The 23,156-nt window shown below is 39.3% G+C and overlaps 1 protein-coding gene and 1 long non-coding RNA gene across 2 annotated transcripts in view; both read right to left on the bottom strand.

The window, feature by feature from the left end:
- Positions 1–2,862: 2,862 nt before the first annotated feature.
- LOC146453080 (uncharacterized) lies at positions 2,863–6,328 on the bottom strand. The gene is made up of 2 exons (XR_014859585.1): positions 5,917–6,328; positions 2,863–3,162 (listed from the first exon to the last, which is right to left on the bottom strand). It is a non-coding gene; the product is annotated as an uncharacterized LOC146453080 (long non-coding RNA).
- A 9,452-nt stretch (positions 6,329–15,780) lies between these two features.
- Positions 15,781–23,156, bottom strand: part of LOC146453077 (uncharacterized) — a 29,232-nt gene continuing 21,856 nt past the window's right edge. Inside the window, exons 12-14 of the mRNA XM_085097061.1 lie at positions 18,999–22,453; positions 18,142–18,179; positions 15,781–17,130 (exon numbers count right to left, since the gene is read on the bottom strand). Of these exons, the coding sequence (XP_084953187.1) occupies positions 18,161–18,179; positions 18,999–22,453 (3,474 nt within the window). The 3' untranslated portion in view covers positions 15,781–17,130; positions 18,142–18,160. The remainder of the gene's footprint in view (positions 17,131–18,141; positions 18,180–18,998; positions 22,454–23,156) is intronic.

Here is a 23,156-nt window from a genome sequence, read left to right as displayed (position 1 = left end):
CCCTAAATTAAAATCATACGCGTGCTGCGATATATTAATTTTGCAAAGCAAGATGCTTAATACGTCAATCACAGAAAAAAATAATTAAAGGAAGTGTTAACTGCAGTTGTATTTCTCGATGTTTAGTTTTTACTGCAATTGCGGAACTCCATTGTCAGTCTCTTTTTAAATTCGTATTTAGCTTTATTGCTCAGAATCAGATTGCTTTATAGTCCATTGACACTAGGAAATACGCACTGACTTATGTGCGATCGATCTAAACAGTGACTTGAAGCCACCTTTTTCGCACGGGACTGCTTTTAGTGGTATTTCTTTAGAATTTGTTATCACGATGGAGTAAACATCGCGTGAAGATTTTCGTATCCGGTCGTAGCAATGATCATCTAAATGTCAATTCCAGACGTTTGTCCTTGACTTGAGTCGCAGGTCTCTAGCTTATTGTATTTCTTGCTGTAGTTCATAGATAAAAATGGTTTAGGATTTCATCACTGCTTGTCAGTTGCCTCCAATTTCCTCGCATCCGGGAAGTCTTCAAGAGATTTCTTTTACATGTGTAAACGAAGGCAATTAGCTTCGCTTCTCGAAGCTCACATCACGAGAGATTTCCGGGTTAATTGGCTGCGCCTTGCAGACAATTTCCACGAAATTCAACCGGTAACAAATGAAGATCATTTTCCGCCAAGAAGTTCAAAATAATTCTTACCTATTATTGGATCCGCCAGAAAGATAGATTGAAGTGTAACTTCTAACCATCAGATTAGATCTTCGGCGTGTCAGCTTAACCGACAGTAAAACTGCCAGGTGGAAAATGTCGGTGAACGCTTCATTGTCCTATCAAAAAGGTATCTATGATCATATCTCGTTTCTCCTAGTAACGGTGTTACATTGCCAATCAGAATGGTGTTGAGAATAAGGAAAATTATCAACAGAAAATTTTTTGATTTGCCATCACTCTTTCTCAGAACTAACGGCAAAAAAGAAAAAAAGAAAAAACTATGCCAAAACGACAGTACGTGAACTGATTTCTGGGACGACTAAAATATTTCTATGAAGACCGCAAAGTTTTCAATTGTTTTTGTCATTAGATAATTCCCTCCGAATTTGTGTGCAGTTTGTTGCGAGCCAAAGGTTTCATGTGGATACCCCCTAGCTAAAATGGCGCCCGATTTGAATTCAACTTTGTTTTCAACGAAGGCCTCGCCCTGTGTCTCAAATGAACTTTTCCGAGAATTAGTTGCTCAGGAAGGACCGCACATCATCCTTCTTGGCATATGGTGAGGCAGGTAAGTGTGTGCTTAAAAGGGAATTTCAGCGAGGTTTTGAAGTGCTCTCCTCAAATGACGGGTCAAATTTGATTTCAAATTTTCCAACCATCTTATCTACATAGTATGTAGTGCTCCACGTGGACCAGCCGCTGAAAGATAAGCCGCTCAAAACGGCTTTCGGAAGCTTTGAGAAGCCATGAAAACACAGCATTTACGTGACCAGGGCCGGGTTGTTCGAAAGCCGACTGGCGCTAATCTACGATTAGAAGTAAATCGACGCTTTCATCGTCGCTCGTTAAATACGGTTTTAGAGGCTGGTTTCGAGCTAAAGGTAAAGAAAAGTCTAGGTAAAAACCGAGTAGCAAAAATCTTTTGGAAGAATCTTTATTGGTTAGCAATGAAACTCGAGTCAAAGATTGCGTTAATCCGGGATTAGCTTAATCGGGCTTTGAATAACTGGGCCCAGGTGAGCTTTTTGAGACTTAATTGTAATTTTTTTTTCGAGGGGATATTGTGGTAATTTTCGATCGAATTTGAACGCCATACAAATTTTTATATTACACATGAACAAGTCAAACTTCCCAAAACGTTGTCACTGTATGAGACTTACAGGCTGAACGAGAGCGAACCTGCAAGTGAACTTTCATCACTTCTAGTGAAAATGTGGACATATAAACGCACTTTGTTAACCGAGTCGGCCTGTTAGCAGTATTAGAGGGTCATCGGGAACGAGTAAGAGTTTTAGAATCCAATTAAACAGTGTTTAACCGAGCCACGCCTTCAGAGATAGGCTGAGTAAGTGTTGGCAGATAATGACGCCATTATTCCAGCAAAAACACAAAATAGTTTCGTGTAGTACCCTGCGAGCATAGTCTCCTTCGATCTTCCTAGATAAGTCGGGAAGTGGAAGATCGAGGGAGACTCTGCTCGCAGGGTATTCGTGTAGAGAATCTGAGTTTGAAAAGACATTTAATTAAAAGCGAGGAAGAGATAAGAATGGATTTTTTCTGCTTCTCGATCTTTTCAGTAGCCTTGAACTCTTTTTAAGTCTTAACCCCTTTTTCAATTTAAATCTTTTCCAGAGATTTTCAATCATTGAAGAGGCAGTGTCACTTAGTTTTAGTGTCGCTTCGAGTAGCCGAAAAACATCTGTATGGATGTAAACGTCAAAATAATGGTTCAGTTTCATTAACAACAACCCTACTAATGCACAGAAACTAGTATCATTCATATTTATCTGCGGATGGCTAGGATGGAAATGGATTGCAACTTGAAAAAATTGGCCAGTTTTTTCAAGTTCCTCCTCGTGTATCTTGGAAAAATGGTTATAGTTTACCCTTGCTCGGAAAAATCGTTTCATATCTTCTTCCTCGGCGCTGTACGAGCAATTTCATGTTAGAGAAGAGGTTCTCAGTCAAATATTTTGAGCAGTTTTGACCAATATACAGTAAAATCTCCGTGACAATACGCCTTTAAGTACCTATAGTTGAAGTATGGAGGAGTGCTTGTCATTTTGGTACGCTTATTATACCACTCAACTCACACCTCTTCATATGCGCATGCGTAATGTTGATTCAGTTGAAGACTCTCATAACAATTCCGTTCACTTTGTTTATTTGTCGATTATTTTTACAATTTGTGAATTACATGACATTTTAGTTTGCATATTCGTAATATTCGTATAACGTATATAAATTACATTAAGTCGACCTCGTATAAGTTTCTTTGCCCTTTTCTCGCAATCTCATTCAGGAAAATGTAGGATGAAGTGTTGCTGCTTGCGTGTTGATCACCCTCAGTTTACTTGATTTTTGAGCCGAATCACCGACTCCTTTTTTCTGAGGTGCGAACAGGCCACTTCCGCTGCTTCACAGACGCGGCGGAGATGAAAAGAAAGCTGCAACCACAAACAAACAAACAAACGAGGAAAAGTGAGACAAGGAGGCTAGGTGGATTAGTGATTTAAGGGACCCATTACTTTTTTTTTACCCTGCCACTAGTTATATTTGCTGCACGGTGATCCCAGCCAACTGGTCATCCTCTAGCCTCCCACGCAGTCGCTATTAGGGGACTCGTGTTATATGAGTCCCCTAATAGCGAATGCATGGGAGGCTTAAAAGCTGCTGACCTCTTATGTATTACTGTTTCCGCTATCATGATTGGTCTTGCTGAGACTGGTCATCTGATTGATAGTAGTTAGTCCCACAAAAGGCCATAGTTATTAGATTGAGACTGACAATCTCATCATTTTTTTCTTCTGGAATAAGGCAGCTGCAGATTAAGGAGCCCTGCATGGGGCAAATTGACATTGGGCCTTTATGGCACCCTCCCCCACAAAACACACACATGGGGGCTAATAAACATTGTGGCCTTTGAGCCCCTCTCACCCTCCCCTCTACCCATAACGCACACCCAGGGACCAATAAATATTGTGGCCTTGGAGCCCCTCTCACCAGCCTCCCCCCCCCCCCCCCCACCCCCTTCACCCACCCACACCAAAAGATGTTTCAACTTTTCTGAAACGAAACTAGAAAGACGTTTGGCCGGAATCATAACAGGGAAAAAATGTATTGACGATGTAAATTACTCATTTTTTTGGGAAATGCGCCAGAATCTCGAGTGAAAATGTTTAACCCATGGTATTAACAAAACGAAAATTTCCGAAGCTGCTTTTTTTGGATAGCGCGCTTTATAGTGCTCTACACACTATGTCGTCAGGCATATAAGAGTGAGTGAGTATCCGTAAACAAACAGGTGCACAGCACTACCCACATGTACGCAATGCGTACCTATTTTTGAACCTTGACAGCGGATTAGCCAGTTAGCTGTAGTTTGTCATAAGGCCTTCATGCTTACCGAGGTAATTTCTCACCTAACGATTTCTGAAAAATATGACATCTTCTCACAACACAATCAAATAAAGAAGCTGAAGGTTATAAACGTGTCAATTACTTCATAAAGTAACTGAAGTGTTGAAAAATTAACTTGATTTTCATCGGGAAATGAAAGTTATAATTAAACTTATAAATAAAACAAACGAATTTTAAGGTTCTTGAAGGGAAACCGCTGAACGTTTTTCAAGTAATACCGTGCAACATTAATTGTTTTTTGTCGAAAATTATTTTTCAAAAGTTTACCTCCTCAACATTTGGAAATGAGAAAGTTAAAGATCGAGGCAAGAAGAAGCTTTTTTGTGTAAACTGACGATAAAATTGAATTGGGTAGACTAAAAAACGCACGGATCGAAGGAACAAATTGAAAGTGAGAAATTAGGGTTTGGTGAATAAAATTTGAACTAAGCTTCCTCGTTGTATCAGAAAAAAGTCACCAAACTTGCGTCTCCGGAAGCATAAGGCGAGCTTCTTCGTTACACGAAAAACAAGCTTTGAATTTTTAAGCCGCCAGCTCAAAACTCAGGAAAGATTCACCCAACCTGAATTGTTTACTGTTATGCCGCGCTTAAGAGAAAATTCCCTTTGATTTTGCCACATTATCACACATTATTTCTGTTGGCAATCACATCTCCTAAGGACAAATTTTTATCTTTTACTTTAAAAGTAGAAACGTACGGTCGACTTTGTTTAGACCAATTTACTTTTGCTTTGAGATAAACTGTGATCACCTTTTTACTTTACGTGGTTGGGTAAAAAACCTGTTATCCCGGGTTTTTTTTAAAGATCCTGTTTTCGCATTAAAATTATTAACGACTGGCAAAGAATGGTCCATCCAGTTTGTGAAATAAAAAGAACCACCCTTCCCTCGCCAAGCCGTCCCCCGCTCCCTACATTATGCCGAGATTAACTAACGTCACCGTTTAGCATATTCAAATATATTCTGGCTGTATTAATTTCGAAAAGTAGCAACTGACTTCTAAAGATAAGACAAGAAACTTTTATTGCGTGCTTCGAAAGAAAACTAGATTTCAGACAGCTTGCCGGCCTGGAATGATTCCATTTCACATCGACACGCACCGAAAGGAGAGACAAAAAGTCTGTAAAATGATTGCATGTCTTTTGCGTGTGTGATTTTTCAGACTTTCAAGGAGTTTATGCACATTCTAAAGAACTGTTGTTGAAAAAGCACTTTTTTTTAGAAGCGATAAGTGTGGTGAAGCCCACAGGGCAAACTGGATATCAAGAGGATGTCTTTTGATTGAAGGTCAATCCGATAAAAAAATTAAAAAAAGGAAAATCACGGAATCGAAAGGCAGCAAAATTGCTTTTATTTCCAAATAACGACCCACTGTAAAATTCTAACGTATAGGAAAATGGCAGCAAGGGAAAACGGCAAACTGTCTTGAAAGAAAACGATTTTTAAAACTGGGTTTTTTCTGGTCAAACATATTAAGCGCTTTGTTTGGTGGCCAGATTCTAACTCTTAAGTCCGTGGATCACACCTGAGGTAAGACCAATAAGTTGAAAATTAAAGCTACTGATCATGTGTAGTTTTTTTATTACAGCACAGTTCACTTTTTAGTCTTCAGATTAAAACCTTTCACAGTGCAACAATTGAAGTCAAATGAAGATACCCATGCAAGGGCTTGCCGCGGTAGTTTCGGGAGGGTCATTAAAGCGTCAATATTTTAGCTTAAAGGTTGAAATATTAAAGGTTGTTAGAAAACAAAAAACCTAAATATGTCTAGTTTAGATACCTCTCTACTCTCAGTTCCATCCGATCTTTTTCGGTTTCCTATATTTCCCGCTCCGGCCGTGAAAGCATCAGCTTGTGGATAAAGGGAAACGGCAAGAAGAACCGCTAGGAGAAGAGCCGTCAATCTTGAAGTCATGTCGGGATGGAATCTTTATCAGGCCAACAGCGTGCTGTACAAACGTTGTGTAGCTCAGTCTAGTTGTGAGGGCTGCTTCCCGAGAGAACCGTTTATAAATTTATCGCTGACCACGCAGGTTCCGGAACTGATGGTTATATTAAAAAGGTGCGGGGTCACTAACAACGAGGCGACACTGAAGATAAAACGGCAAAGCCGGTAATAAAAATATGAATGAGACTTGATGAGATTTTTCCCGCTTCCTATGACCGCTCTTGATGAAGATATTCTTTCCCCTGAGCAAAAACGAACAGACACGCAATTATATTATGTCGACACGCCACACTCAAGAGGGAATTAACGCGCGCAGGGGGCAATAAACTCCATAGGTGACGTTAGTTCATTTAGCGTGAAGGAAAAGTGTCAACCTTTGTCTGTGTTATGATTGAATTGGGTTTTTAGCGTGAATCGGCGGTAATTTAAAAGTAAACTTCCCTAATATTACTTTATCGCATTATTCCACCTCATGTTTTCAAAGTGCCTATATTTTTTTTTTGAAGAAGGTCTGGGAACATGGAAATTTTCCTTTATAAAAATCTTGACAAATTAAAGGTGTTCCGTAAGGAATTTGGTTATTTACAGAACAGTGCTTTTCCAGGTTAAAATTGATGTTTGCTTTTTCGCTCATTAGCAGCGCTTTGTACCCCCCTCCGGCTGTAAAATTCCAACTTGATTTGCAATTGTTTCTCTACTAAATGTCAAAGGAAGTCCAATTTCACTTACTTAATGAGTTTATTATCTGCTTTTAATCTGGCACACGATTTCTCTCTTGAATCTGTCTGGTTTGTGCTTTTAAAATCACACAGTTGTTTTAGACATTAATAAACTGATAATGCTATTTTCCATTTTCTGTTGTCCTGTTTACTGAGTGTAGAGAGCTCGCTAATTGGTTTTGGTAGAGCACCAATTAAACGTTCTAAAGTGAAATTGTATTTTTTCTTGCATGTGAAAGCAAGAATCAAGTATAAAAAGCAATATCGTTGTCATTGGAAAGCACCTGCAAAAGGTCGAGCTTAAAACTTTTAATTCATAGACACAGTTTAAACTCGAGCAGTGGGCCTCAATCTCATCGAAAACTTTGGCTGAAAGGTGACTCAACAATCTTGAATAAAAAACCGCGCGTTCATAATTTAGAAATTACATTTTTGCCGAAATTTTTGAGGTTACACTGTATGTTTCACTTTTTACTAATTCTTTATCGTGCAACTTATAAGCACAAAATTGATTACTGTTTTATTCACCGCGACGGCAGAGCCACCGAGGTGTGATCAGTTTGTGCACCTTTCAAGTGGCTCGCCATTGCTGGGAAACTTATAACTCGGTTTCGCTTTGTTTCATAAAGCGACTAGCGACCGATTACTATTTCCCTCTCGATAGTCCATCGTAGAAAGTTAGTATGAAGTTACTCCAAATGTTTTGTTACCAGGTTTCCAATTGTTATATGTCTTATAAAAGTGGATTAATTCACTGAGCGTAGAACAGGTCAAGTACAGGCGGGTGTATCAGACTTTTATGAGACGTTTGAATGTCTGCACTTTAGCTGCAAAACACCTTGCTGTTTAATGCTCGGCTTTTTTTCTTCGGGTTTTCCGCCATAGTAAGTGATGGTAAAATCACCAACTTTTCTTAGTTGAGATTGTTTTTAAATAAATTGATTTTCTCTCTGATCAGTAAACCTTAATTATTTAGTTAAAAAACGGTAGATTATTAGAGAAAAATCGCGTTTACGGCAAACGGCAACGTGAGATTCGAGTTTATGTTTTCTTGGAAAAAATTATTACAAAGATGAGAATAGTGCAAAATAATTCTGACCTTTGATGCTAACGCAAAACTACTCAATTTTACTGAGAAACTGCAAACAGCGAGGGGCAAATATAGGATAAACATAGTCACGTGGTCATTTCTGCCGTTTGCGGTTTGCAGTACGGTAAACGTAATTCTTAATCTCTCTGTTGCTGAAATTATTCGACCCCAAGTGTTTTTTCCCAACTATTTATTGAAATACTCCTGCACAGACATATTTTATGAGTTGGGTTGGCATTCCCAAAATTAACTGGGGAAAAGATTTTTCATAAATCTAGTCCAAGATTGTGGTCTCACAGGTTTTAAAGACGGGTTGACAGATATAATTTTCTTCTTACTAAAGATGTTCGAGGGATGGTTATTCCTGACACCTGAAAAATGAATGGTTAGTTAAGGACTGTTTTATGTCGCAAGAGGTTTCGATAAAGGAAGGGCGCACGTTGATCACTTGCTTGGACACAAAGGTTTAAAATAAGTTAAATCAATAGTTAATTATCCGATTATTAACCACTGTATTTGGCCCCAAAGAACGGTAATTTTACTTCACCAATTTAGCATCGACTTTGTCACAAACCACCTGTTCTATAACAAAAATAGAAGAACCGGACGCTAATGAACCGGACGCGTTTAAAAGAAATGACGCGTGAGCTATATAACGAGTGCCTTCACATTATGCTTTTGTCAACAATCGGAAAACACGACCACGGCCAAAAAAAGGGTTTGTTTACTACTGTAAGCTGTTTAAACATTTGCATGTTACTGTTAAATTTTCAGGATATTTTCGCAGGAAATCTGTAGCCTGATACCAATGCCTGGCTTTAAAGAATATTTTTGCTTATGTTTAAGGTTTCGTATTCAATCATTTTTTTCTAGCCGAATTTTTGAAAAAGTGGCGGATGGAATCTTGAGCTTTCCTCGTGAAACGACACCTAATCACTGGTTTTATTGAACCGTAAAGGATCGGAATGATGCAAAAGAGAGAAAAAGGAAAAAGAAGAGAGCAGAAAGTGAAAAAAGAAAAAAAAAAAAACTACACCACCATTGTATTTATATTGTCCATCTTAGCCATGTTAGCGGTCGGTATTGGAAAATTTGGACCACTTAGGGAGCCAATCAGAATGCTCCTTTTCAGAGCAGACCAGTTCAGCTATATAATAAGGAACTGATATATACTCACTTTAGAACGGGAGCGGGCATTACTTTTTTGTTTTCCATAGTTCACCGCTAAATTTTCGCCAAGTTTGATTGGGTTAAGTTGATCACGTAACATACTGATGTTAGTCTGCAGGCGACGGCAACGGCAACGAAAACGTCACCTGAAAATATAACTTGATTTCATTCGGTGCTACTTCGCAATTATTTCAACTCGCTCAACTTCTATTGAAACGGGGAACTATCCAGGAAACAAATTGGTAGGAGCGGCGTTCAAGTTAAGAAAGAAAATGAAAAATTCACCGTCGTCTGCTCACGTTCTCAAAAAACCTTAGAATTTGGTAATTTCACGTTGCTGTTTTGAAGAGGACAGCAAAGAAATAACGCACGTGCAGAGCGATTGTTCTTGCTCATTAAACCTATTGTTTTGTGTCGTTGTCGTTGTTCTCGCCGTCGTCGTTGCTTAAGCTCTCTGTTATCAGCGCATAGTGTTCTTCCGGCGAAAATGCCCGGATATCTATTCTCCCAATTCATTAAGAAACAGGTTGCTTTCATTATATTTTTATCCTCCGTGTTGTTCATTCATCTTTTTTCTATCGATCTGACACTAGTAGCCTCTTGAAAATTTAATGTTTTTAAAAAACTAAATATTATCCCTCGCTAATATTTGTTGTAAAAACATCAAATTTCCGCGGGGCAACTATTTAACAATTAGATTATGAGCTCGAGATTTCTATCGCGTGTTCGCCCTCATCAACTATCACGCATAGAAATTGAGAGCGAATAATCTAATTGTTTTAGTATAAATCTACTAGTCGTTCAAAACTAAGCAAGTAAAATTATCTATTTCTTCATCGCAGACACTTCGAAAACGTGAAGAAGCGGGCGCCATTTTGTTAAAAATCGCTACTCACTATCTATCACAGAATAGATAGCGAGTAGCGTAGCCAATCAGAGAACGGCATTCGTGATAGAACACTAGTAGATTCATACTAAAAACGGATAGTCCCCAGACGGGAACAATCTATTGTTTAAAGGGAAGCACGGAGACAATTATAGAACAATGGTATTTCAGATGTTCGCCGTAATATATTCAATTTAGACTTTCAAAGTTGAGGTTGTAGTTTGTTTTCCTTCTCTAATCGGCCATTTCAGTCGAATACTCTACAAGTTAGTTTGACCAGTAATGCTTCAACTGTTTTGTAAACGAGGTGAAAAAGTATTATCGAAGACGACGAATTCGGAAAGAAAAGATTGCTTCGTTCTCTCAGAGTGGCACGGGGTATCAAGCATTTTGTCAACAACAGCAATGAAAGTGAAACAAGTAGACCCTACGAAATATTTAAAGGTAATAACGGAAATGTTATTTTTTGAGCAACCAAAGAAGCCAGATCATTGAAGAACATCCCAACCCATCCCATCCCATCCCATCCCATCCCATCTTATCCTATCCTATCCTATCCTATCCTATCCTATCCTATCCTATCCTATCCTATCCTATCCTATCCTATCCTATCCTATCCTATCCTATCCTATCCTATCCTATCCTATCAGAATCGGCTTAATCGGAGCAAGACAGCGTTTTAAATTGATATTTCGTCTTCATTCTAGATTCATGCTGCAACGCGAATCACGCCGATCGAACATCTGGAAACTATTTATGACAATTTCGACGAGCAGAGATCCCACGCAAATTGCCACTTCAGGAGTAATCGATCACTAGCCTAACATCGCTACAGTTATAATTAGGGCAAAAAAAATACTCGAATTGCTTTTCAAACTCACGCTTTTCGAAGAGAAAATCCTTGCCAATTCTTGCTCTTTCACAAACGTCTACTAATGATCCTTCAGTAATCAATGTACTTATTGATGTAAAATTCAATGGGAAACGCTAAAAAAAAAAAAAAAAAAAAAAAGAAATGAATACCTTAAGAAAACTTAACGAAAACTGTAAGTTCTGTAGCCATCTTCTGAAAAATCAGCTCAGATATACCCTCGAGGTAAGAATAAATAAAGGCATATTCTTGACAGTTGTGTTGTTGACGTTGATTACCGGGGTTAAAATTATTCCAGATTATTCCAATTATTCGCGATTTCGTCTCGAATTCCACAAATAATAGTGCCATGTCTGCCTTCAGTTTCTTGAATGTACAACCCGTCAATTTCAAGGAAACTCGAGAAGTAATCGACAGTTACCATGTAATTCTTATGGCCAAACTCGAACAGTTCTGTACTATTAAAGATGAGTGGTTCGTTCTAATATCGTTTCTGCCAGACTGTCAAGTTCCCGACTCCAATAGGCGATGACCCAGGATACGCCCTTTTAAGTGCCAAGATTCTAACATGGTCATTTTTTAGTACAAAACGTATGCACTCAGGCTATACTATAATTTTCGGACAACCTTATTCGAAAAGCAAAGAATTCACATACAAGGCCTGGCTTGTAGAAAAATGGTCTTACACCGAATGCTTCAGTTTTCAGAACTTTGGAAGACAAAATAACGCTGAAATAGCTGAGACAGCGTATTTCGAATCGTGTTACTCAGGCGGCTGGTTAATCTCGTACCCAGATCTCAGTCGGTTCGGGAATGTCGAAATGTGAGATCTGGTAAAGTTCGATACAAGGCCATTTCTGGTTGGTTACCAGAATTAAGAATGCCTCATTCTAATCTGCTCTGTGATTGGCTCTTTCCTTCTGTGTTTGGTTTTCGCTCAGTTCGGGGAAGAAACAAAAACACGGAAAAGTTTTCGCTCCGATGAAGATTGTCATGCGACGTTTTAATACATACAAGCCGTTTGTGTGAGGAGCGAACAGTGAGAAATTGTATTTTCGGAAGACAACAGCGACTTTAGCCGAAAAGAGTTTGCAGTAACGTTCAAATGGCCTTGCCAAATTACACAAGCTTCCAGCACGATGGATATAAGCTTGCTTACTTTTGGGGAAAAAATGGAGGTAGGTCATATTTTATTTTTTTTTTTATATTTCTCGACAAAAAATGATTATTTATTTAGTGAACCCCGATTAATTTCCCCAAAATACTTTACCTTGAGTTCCTGAACACGCGCGCCGCATTTGCTTCTTCTGCTAAAAGACTATTTTTCTTCTATAAATTGAACTGGACTTTGAGTAAGAGACTTCATAATATAATATTAGTGCTTTCAGGCCAGTGTGCTTATTCCTTCAAGATCCATACAACATTCATCTCTCATAGGATTACTTTGGAGAAATTGATTGAGTGTCCATAACATTATTCATCTGGTGAGATCAATATCCCTCCCACCCCTCAGCTAAGACAAATGAAAAATGTCTGACTTATGACCACCAAAATAATAGTAATGAAACCCATACCACAAAAGAGAACACCTTGTCTGAACCGATTAGGGCTCTTTATGTAAGTGTAGTAAGTTTAATTTTATCCCTTCTCCCCCACCTACTGAGTTAAAAAAAAATTAGGACCCAAAATATAAAACTAGCCTTCCTCTATTTAAATAAAAATGGGGACATTGGTTTACATGTCTGCACCACCTAATGTTTTGCAGGTCTATACTTGTGCTATGCTTTAGAAAAGAAGTAGTTTTAAAAGGAGGACATGCCTCTTTGGATTTGACATCACTTATGGTTTTTAGAATCTTTTTGCCATGTTCTTTTCCTCAAGGTAGGAGAATTTCTCCATTATTTTATCATTAGTATGGAGTCCTTGAAGTACTATAGACATTTCATTTACTACTTCCATTGTTAATCCTGAGCACATTGTCTGATACAAATAGTTATCACTGGCCTCAGTTTCTCCTTTATTTCTTGTTAATATGCCTTAATTTCTTCCACCTGATTTCCATGGAGAAGCAAGTTCCTAAAGTTCCTATCAGTGATGTGAATATCTTCAAGGGCTAAAACAGCTGGACACAGCTCAACACATAATTTAGAGCAATGACAGTCATTTCAACAGATGTCACAACGTACAGCTGCTTTTCTCACGAAAGCCAAAACCAATGTGGTTAAGCAAAAATTTTCCCCTGCACAGATTTCTGGGGTATTTACACTAAACTGTCATAATGGGTAGCATTTCTTCAATATTTGCATCAATATGATTGTTGTTAAAGTAAAGTTTTGATGTAGCAGGCTTCCCATCTTTTCCACTTTCTTGGAAAAAACTTTCCATAGTTTGGGGAAGACCAAAACGAATAAATTATTATCCTTCCAACACAAGGAGAGAGAATCAAACCCCATTCCCAAAGCCATTGTAGCAAATAATATTCATTGTCAGTCTGTAGAGAATGAGACTGAGCCAAAAGTCCATTTTGAGGAATTTGGGGAGTCGCAATGAGGTAGAACTGGTGATCCCCAGGCTTTCCATCCAAAAAGGCACACCCAACTCCACACAGTACTAATGATGAGTAAATAACAGACAGGCTTAATTTTTAACATTGGTGGTGATAAGTTCATCTGCTATGGGCGAAAATATTTGATCAAACTGGGCAACATTACTTTGTGTTAAGGTAGGAGGGCCTTTGTAGTACTCCATAAATCGTTCATATTCAAACTTTGTATGATTGTAGTTTGGTTGTTTTTCTGTTGCTGTTGTTGTCATGACAACAATCTTAGCTGTAGGGAATACTGAGGAAAGTGTTCCTAGTTTGCTGTACCCTGAAGTTGTGCCTCCTGAACAAAGATGCAATTAATTAAGAAAAAACCGTAGTCATTCACTGGGATGTTGTTATTCTTTCCATTAGAATAAGACAATATAATTACCAGAAAATGGATATGAGAAGGCTGAATCAAAAGGGATTCTCAAGTAACTAAGCCCTTTTTGACGTGTGGGGTGGTGGAAGGACGAAGCATAAAAGAAGCTGCGATAATCACTAACAATATGGCTCTGTATTTGTTAGTTTTTAACCTTTAAGCCTCAGTGTCAACATACAGTTTCTCCTTACTGGTCTCTACATGTCCATTTTTCATAGTAGCATTATAGGGAGGTTGCTAAAATATCCAGAAATTTCACCACTGGTGATCTCATGGCCTCTCCTTGATTGTGCATTGATATTATTAGGAGAAATTTGATAATGATCACTACTCGGGCTTAAAGGTTCAAGGTTCACTGTTCTGATATTTGTTATGTACTTGTGTGAAAAGTCCTTGAACATAATTTTGTGTTGCTGGTGTTAATAAAGAAATTTAGGACTTGACATGGGTGCAAATATCAATACAAGAAAATTGTTTTGCTCAAGGAATTGGCATCAACAAGGAATTTTCATCCAAGACAGACACCGTTTTCAAAGTTTTTTTTCCGCACCACTTTTCTGCAGTGGGTTTGTGTCTCACAGTTTGATTAAATTTTGTTTCGTGGCTATGTCGGTTTTGCTTTAGCTTGCTGGGTCTGCGAAATCTGCGAGCCAGCGAGCCATGCGAGCCACCCTTCGAGCCACAGTGCAAATGTTAAGAATTTTTATTTGTTTTATTTACATTCACGTGAGAAAATTTTGGACGAATTTTTTTTTTTTCGGTTTTGTTATAATTTTGGAGAGAATTTTGCCTATTCAAAATCGCCCAAGATGCGCAAAAAAATAAAAACAATACGCAAAAATTTATTAAGGTTCAAGACTTCAGAAAAAAAATCCGAGAAAAACATACGGCTGCACCGCTACTCGAATAGGTGTCTATTGATACATGTCATTCATTGATATCCACGTGGAACTTCATTCAAGAAAAAAAAAACAAAAGAACAGCACTTCGATCTCCGTGTGTTGGCGTCAAGAATGGTGAGTAAATCGCGCCATTTTAACAGGTTTGGTCTTTAGTCGAGAATCAGAGTTATCAGCACTCTGTCGGTTGGCTGACTGCTGCATGTGGTTGTCCTTTCCCTTAGACAAGTCTTTCTTCAAAACTCGCCACTAGAGTGGCAGAGGCTGGTTTCGAGATAGCATTCGACCCACCAGCTGACGGCAAATGCTTCTGTTACGCTGCTTCTTTTCAAGTTGAATTTAGTGCGACAACTTCGCTCATCTTTGAGTACTCATTTATCATACCTTACAAGTTTGGAATGACACTGACAATCAGCCCTGACGTGTCAATTGCAGTCAACCCAGGTCACGCGTAAACAGTATTTCCAAGAATGAAATGAACATTCGAATTTCTCTTTTTAATGTCCGACGTGTGAATGGAATGTTGGACATTTCTCTGGAAATCGTTCCGAAAAAGACGCATTAACTGAAAAAAAAAAAAAAGATTCAAAATACTTGGGAAACAATTGTTATTCTTGAAATATTCAATTTTGCAGTGTAAAGAAAAATTCATAGCTTTATACCGTCAATAAGCTAGGGAAACTCTGAAATCTCGTTGGCGACTTTCAAAACTGACATGTAAATTTCAAAACTCCGTTCAAATTTCAAAAATATCGTTCACGCGTGACCTGGGTTGACTGTAACAAAAAGTATCATGGTTTGCGTTGTCCCACTGTAAGAATTAAATATTGCGATGTTATTCATCTTGTTCCGATGCTCTTGTTCTTGTTCTTATGTGAATGTAAATACAACAAATAAAAATTCTTAACATTCAGTACACTGTGGCTCGCATGACTCGCGTGACTCGCATGGCTCGCACGGCTCGCATGGCTCGCATGGCTCACACCTTGGCTCGCATGGCTCGCTGACTCGCAGATTTTTATCACTCTAGCTTGCTCATCTTTTTCTTCTTCACTGAGGAAAAAACTAACCACTGACAAACACGTTTGTTAACTGAACTTGTTTATTTTGAATATTTCATGGTGTTACAATACTTTACATTTTTCAGCGTAATATGTAAAAGGCAAAGGCTGGCGAACGGTCTTTTTTCAAACTGAAAACTGACGAGAGGCGTCTTTTGCAAGGCTAAGAAAGTCTCGAGCTAGCATGAAATTATGAATTTTTTCAGTTCTCCACCACCCTTTGCTTTGGTCTGTGGTTTCCACAGCATAAGAAGCCTAAAGTCAAGTTACTAAAGCCAGATTAACGAAGAATCAAAACTGCTCTATAGTAACAAATTCTCAGCTCAGGCTCGATTAATGCAAGTATTAAACAACAGTAGAAAAGCAACCATACCTTTGAAAAAAAGACAATACAAGTACACTTTCACAAATTTCACCGATCGAGTTAAACTTACAATTATTGCTCAACTACTGCGTAAGTACATTAACTGTTGAAGCAGCAGGATTTTGCCGATTTGGGGCGATATCTGATTGCTTTACGGTAACGTCATTTCCTATTTGGATTGCCCAGATGTTTCCTTTGGATAATCGGCATTTTATCCTGTGTTTGACTATATTATAAAATTATTAAATAGAAGAAAGGCCTTGAAGTTATTTACACAACTTATAAAGTTGCGAAAAGAAGGTCTAAAAAATTTAGACTTGGAAGGGATTCGAACCCATGAACTCTGCGATACCGGTGTAGTGAACTACCAACTGAGCTATCAAGCCAACCCGTGGAGGATGAATAAATGAATATGAATATGAAGACCCTCACAGAAAGCCGCTAAGTTGCGTAAGTAACTACGAAGGTCTTGCTTCTATTCCATCTTTCACCCGCAGTTGAAATATATGTTTCATATATTCATTTTTATGTATACCTTGATTTATGAAAACATAGCTCCAGAAACATTGCCTTATGTTAGTTTTAGTTATGAGATTTTAATCTTTTTTTTTTTTTTTTTTTCATTTTTCTTTTGATTCATAGTCACTAAGTAGAAAGCATGCAAGGGTCATCAGCAGACATTTACATGCTCTGTTTTTCAAACCGAAATTTCGGGCATTTTTTGTACAAATATTTTTCCGTTTATACATCCAAATTCTTTGTTTTCGACCTTTTTTTCTGCTGTAAGGAACAGCCTTGCCGTCTGTAATTTCTTATCTCTGAAAATACTGAACATGGTCAAAAATGTATTACACAACAACTCTATAACTAGGCTTGTTGGCCGGGTAACAAAATATTACGTTTTGCAATGCAATAACTGCGGATCTTTGTCATCTTTCATCAACATTATCATCCAACGCTAGGAATATTTCCTGCAGCATCCTTTGGATTATCAGAGTGTTTTGCCTGGCTGTTCTGGAACTTAACAGACATCGTATGATTAAATGTTGACATGTGTAATCACAGTATTCAGCAAACCCAAATTACCAAGTACCACTACAACTTGTGGTATAGCCCACGGGAGAGGGGGCTTCTCCCATAACTTTTATGCTATATAGGTATATGCTGCTGCCAAGGGTATATTGTTGAAGCAGTTAGGTCTGGGAAAGGGTATAGAAGTCGGAGAGTTTTGTTCTAGAATAGGATGTCAATGAGAAAAATTTGGTTTGAGAAAAGGTCCCCGGGGAATAAAAATTAAGACTCAAGTCTAGGATGGGGGGATTTTTTGTGTCTGATCTAGAACATGGTTTGGTATAGGTAAAAGTTTCAAAAGTCTAGTGGCACAACTCCAACTAAAGCTATTCAAAACTTCACCCAGTACCCCACCTACCCCCGGGGGATATAACCTTAGTGAAAATGTAAATTCAGTTGAATACTCCCAAAATAATATGCCTAGGAGGTTGATTTGGGAGGTGTTCTGTTCAGGGTCCCGTTTGCATAAAGCCGACCCCCACACTTCAGTGCATACTTTTAAAGAGTTCCCACAAATCTGAGTTGCATAGTGGACAACAAACATACTCTTGTGAATTAAAAACAAAACTTTCTAGTGTGAGAGAAAAATTCACTGTCATCATGATTGGAATTAAACAACTACTCGTTATTATATTTTTCCCCATACTGAGATCAGACCATGTATTAAGTGGTCGCTTATCAGAGGTCAAAACTAGAGAGATTTTCAAATCATCAGCACCCAAAGACTTCACGGTCGCTGTGTGAGGATTCAACTTTGCGTGATTGTGTGTTTGTGTGTGTGTGGAGGACGGGGTGGGTGGGTGTGATTTTTCAATTGTTGAAAGTGGCCGTTTATAAGGGTTGGTCCTACAGGTTTGACTGAATCCTTTTATGAAGGTGACTCGGACTGCAGTAATTAACACTGTTTTATTCCCTTGTATGACAGATAACGGAGGAAAAGTTCACATTACTGCAACTCACCATCGTCGAAAGTTCTTTCTCAGTGATCTGAAACATTACTGAAACAAGAAAGAAAATGACACATGTATGACCATCCGTTCACAACAACAGCAAAAACACTTTTTAATGAAGGCCACCTTTAGACAGCAACAAGGACACCACACCGGCTTCGAATTCGATTTCGGGGTATTGTCAGAATCTTACGACTGCTCACAGCACTGAATAATACCAAGGTGGCAGCCACGGAGAGCTGCTTTTCCCTTCTCACGACACACACACGTACCAGAAGTGGCCCTGTTATACGAATCTACTTTTCCATACGCATTGTCGAAGATGATTTTGCAATCCTCAGCCAACAGCTCCCACAACGAGTTTATGGAGATGTAGTTAAAACGTCACTTGTGGCCACCACTTGCAAGGACAATGTAGCGCAGCAGCTTTCGTGTTCCGCTCATGGCCTGGGCCTACCACTGCCCTGGTAAAGAGATCGTTACTCGGGAGTGGAGACAAATATTTGCTTTGATTACCAGAGCTGAAGACGTAATTTGGCCACCATTAAGTGAGATATGAGTGCTGACGTTTCGAGTGTTAGCCCTTCGCTTGAAATGTCAGCACTCGAATCTTTTTACCGTGACAAAATTACCTTATTTACTCCCTTGATAAAAGCAAATATTTATTAATGAAGGGCGAGCACTAGGCTACCAAGCTTTAGAATTCGCTGACGAAACTTAAAGATGTATCCATTTACGCGAATGAAAGCCGCTCAGCTTTACGCTTCGAATTTGGGGACCTAGGCTGATAGGGTTGAGAGGTTTTGAAATCCTTTAAATTAATAAATATTAAACGGTGACTTCTACAATTAAGCCCAAACAACTTACCTCAAGTGGCCAAAACTCAATGTGACGTCATCACCTATCAGCACAAACGGAGCCCAGTATTTAATGTCACTGAAGTTGTCAGATTCCCGCATTTGTTTCATGGTCTGGTGGAGAGCCTTACTGACACATTTTCCTTCCGCTACATGCTCGTAGAAGTATCTCATAAACTGCAGAGTGGCTGCGTCATCAATGGCCCACAGTGATGCAAGGACACAACGAGCACCAGCACCCAAAAAAGCACGCGCAAGACCCACCACACCGTCAGCCTTAATCTTCCCTCGGCCGCTATGGCAGCAGCTTAGGACAACCAATCTTGCTCGCAGTTTGGCATTCAACACATCAGCCATAGTCAAAAGGAAGTCTTCCTGTTTCAGGTTTTTCTTGGCCACCGTTGGATTAGGAGACAAGAAAATTTCACCAGTTTCCGCACGGCCATGGGCTGCAATGTGTACCAAGGCCACTGAGTTTAGCCGGCTCAGCACTTCAACTTTTGTTGCCTCTTTTCCAGTCAAAGGTTTGATGTTCAGAATGGCACCGATCATTTCCACTTCCTCTTTGGCAGTCGGAAGCTGCAGGATTCTACTTCCTCTGTAAAGGATACCTTCCACCCATGGATCACCAACAAGCAGTGCGCCAGACGTAATGTGGTACCCCTCAGGGCACTCTGTCATTAGCTTCAAACTTGTCAGTGTAGGAACCAGTCGAATTGTGAGCGTTTCAGACAAGTACCTAGAATGTTGGTCCAGAAGTGCAGCATAGGGAACCAAAAATAGTGGACCATCAGGAACAATGATAACTTCATCGCTTTGTAGCAGATGTGAAATCGGTCCCAGGACCACATCGGACAACGCCTTCAAAGCATCGCCTTCGCCTTCTGCAGATGCCTTTGATTTTTCATCGTGATTTCGATAAGGAAACTCTTCAGATTCTTCATCTGCTGGCCCATCCAAGGCGCGATTCTCACACATGACTTTTTTAAAGACTCCAATCTGTTTGTATGTTTTGTGAGTCAGAGACTCCAAACTATCACTGATTTCCTTTTGCTCAAACTGGCAAAGACTTCCTTTTCGCAGCACCCAGATGTTGAGTAAACTGGGGGCTTCAGCAAAAAATATCGTTTGCGATGGAAGGTGGCTTGAAATGGAAGAGATTATTCTCGTCTTCTCAGCAGACACTAGGTGGACTGATTTTACGCCGTACTGTGATTCCATAAGATCCATCAGAGCCTGTGTACGTCCACGCTCAGCTGTAAAAAGCGCCTCCACTGTCTTGTTCTGTTGTAACTGAGCAAGCCATAAGCTGATGTAGGAAGCCTTATGTTTGTTCCGGAAGTCGATTTTCCATCTGTCATTTGATTGAGGAAGACCCCTAAGTTCATCAAATAATCGTACACTACATCTATAAAAATCCTCAGCTGTACAAACATCGTCGAGAAAGTGATCATCACCAAGATCTCTATATGTCGCTGCTTCGAGCACTTTGTTTCCAGTTTCTTTAGCGATGCTTAGAGCTTTCCGATGGTACTCGATAGCTGTCTTGAAATCTCTACGCCGGAAATAAACAATTCCAATGCTCCTATAAGCGCTTCCCTCTGACTCTTTGCTACCAACTTCTTTAGTGATCCTAAGACCTTGCTGATAGAACTCCAAACTTGCCTTAAGGTTATCCAGTGAGAAATAAACAGAACCAAGCTTTATATGCAGAAGTCCCTCTGAGGTCTTGTTCCCAACTTCTTTGGCGATATTAAGAGCTCGCTGATAACACTTTGTAGCTTTCTCATAATCCCCTTCAGAGTAGTAATCACGACCAAGCGCACCGTATGCAATTCCTTCTGAATCTTTGTTCCCAACTTCTTTCATGATACTAAGAGCTTGCTGATGGAACTTGATAGCTGTCTTGAAATCACCAAGAGAGTGGTAAGCAGTACCGAGGTTCGTATATACGCTTCCTTCTAAATCTTTGTTTCCAACTTCTTTCACGATACTAAGAGCTTGCTGTTGGAACTTGATAGCTGTCTTGAAATCACCAAGAGAGCCGTATGCATTACCGAGGTTCGTATAAACACGTCCTTCTGAATCTTTGTTCCCAACTTCTTTCATGATACTAAGAGCTTGCTGAAGGAACTTGATAGCTGTCTTGAAATCACCAATACTGTGGAAAGCAGTACCGAGGTTCGTATATACGCTTCCTTCTAAATCTTTGTTCCCAACTTCTTTCACGATACTAAGAGCTTGCTGATGGAACTTGATAGCTGTCTTGAAATCACCAAGAGAGTGGTAAGCATTACCGAGGTTCGTATATACACGTCCTTCTGAATCTTTGTTCCCAACTTCTTTCACGATACTGAGAGCTTGCTGTTGGAACTTGATAGCTGTCTTGAAATCACCAAGAGAGTGGTAAGCATTACCGAGGTTCGTATATACACGTCCTTCTGAATCTTTGTTCCCAACTTCTTTCATGATACTAAGAGCTTGCTGAAGGAACTCGATAGCTGTCTTGAAATCACCAATAGAGTGGTAAGCAGTACCGAGGTTCGTATATACGCTTCCTTCTAAATCTTTGTTCCCAACTTCTTTCATGATACTAAGAGCTTGCTGATGGAATTTGATAGCTGTTTGGAAATCACCAAGAGAGCCGTAAGCATTACCGAGATTTGTATATACACGTCCTTCTGAATCTTTGTTCCCAACTTCTTTCACGATACTAAGAGCTTGCTGAAGGAACTTGATAGCTGTCTTGAAATCACCAATACTGTGGAAAGCAGTACCGAGGTTCGTATATACGCTTCCTTCTAAATCTTTGTTCCCAACTTCTTTCACGATACTAAGAGCTTGCTGTTGGAACTTGATAGCTGTCTTGAAATCACCAAGAGAGTGGTAAGCATTACCGAGGTTCGTATATACACGTCCTTCTGAATCTTTGTTCCCAACTTCTTTTATGATACTAAGAGCTAGCTGATGGAACTTGATAGCTGTCTTGAAAGCACCAAGAGAGTGGTAAGCAGTACCGAGGTTCGTATATACGCTTCCTTCTAAATCTTTGCTCCCAACTTCTTTCACGATACTAAGAGCTTGCTGTTGGAACTTGATAGCTGTCTTAAAATCACCAAGATAGCTGTAAGCATTACCGAGGTTCGTATATACGCTTCCTTCTAAATCTTTGTTCCCAACTTCTTTCATGATACTAAGAGCTTGCTGAAGGAACTCGATAGCTGTCTTGAAATCACTAACAGAACGGTAAGCAGCACCGAGGTTCATATATACACGTCCTTCTAAATCTTTGTTCCCAACTTCTTTCATGATGCTAAGAGCTTGCTGATAAAACTCGATAGCCTTCTCGAATTCACCGAGGCGATGACAAGTAATACCTCGGTTCATGTATGACGTTCCTTCCGAACCTTTGCTTTCAACTTCTTTGATGATACTACGAGATTGCTGGTGGTACTTGAAAGCGATCTGGAAATCACCGATATAGTGGCAATAATTACTAAGGTTTACATACGGCTTTTCTATTAAGTATTTGCTTCCAACAGATTGATTCTTTGTCCCACTTTCTTGACGTGATTTGTATCGTATTTTTCGTAATTTCCAATGTAAGACGTCATGTAACGTTTCTAATTTTGGTTGTAAAATGCATATGGGAATGGTTCATCGATGTCATGCAAGGAAATAACAATGGAATTTAGTGAGGTTGAATACTTTGGCACTGAGCATTACGAGATATATTGCAGCTAGTTGAAGACACAAACTCTATCGGATGGATGAAAAACCTAAATAAATCACAATCAAAATTCACTATTAATCTGAAAAATTGGGCAGTCAAGATATTGTTTCTATGACAACAGCAAGCCACGTAAACAAACAATTATTGTATAAAGTTGTTACCAAATAAATTTTAGGAAAATTCACCAAGTTTGGTGGTGTTTGCTTTTTTTATTTGGGAAGTTATAAGTATTCAACGCCAGTTTGACGCTGCAGCACGCAGCCTGAATAGGGTTAAGAGTATAAGGTCTAGTCCGGATCGCTCGTGCGCTTAACCTTTTTAAGAGTCAATGTCTGAGAAAACCGGGCAAAATCTGAAAAAGCTGAAAGATGGGGGTCGGCCAAATTATTCCATACTAACATCATAGATAGGTTAGGTGGACTTATGGATAAATTT

This window comes from Pavona decussata, unplaced genomic scaffold (assembly GCF_977016875.1).
Source record: "Pavona decussata unplaced genomic scaffold, jaPavDecu1.1 SCAFFOLD_353, whole genome shotgun sequence".
NCBI lineage: Eukaryota > Metazoa > Cnidaria > Anthozoa > Scleractinia > Agariciidae > Pavona > Pavona decussata.
The sequence above is the reverse complement of the archived record's forward strand: the minus strand, read 5'-3'. Positions and strand labels throughout refer to the sequence as shown.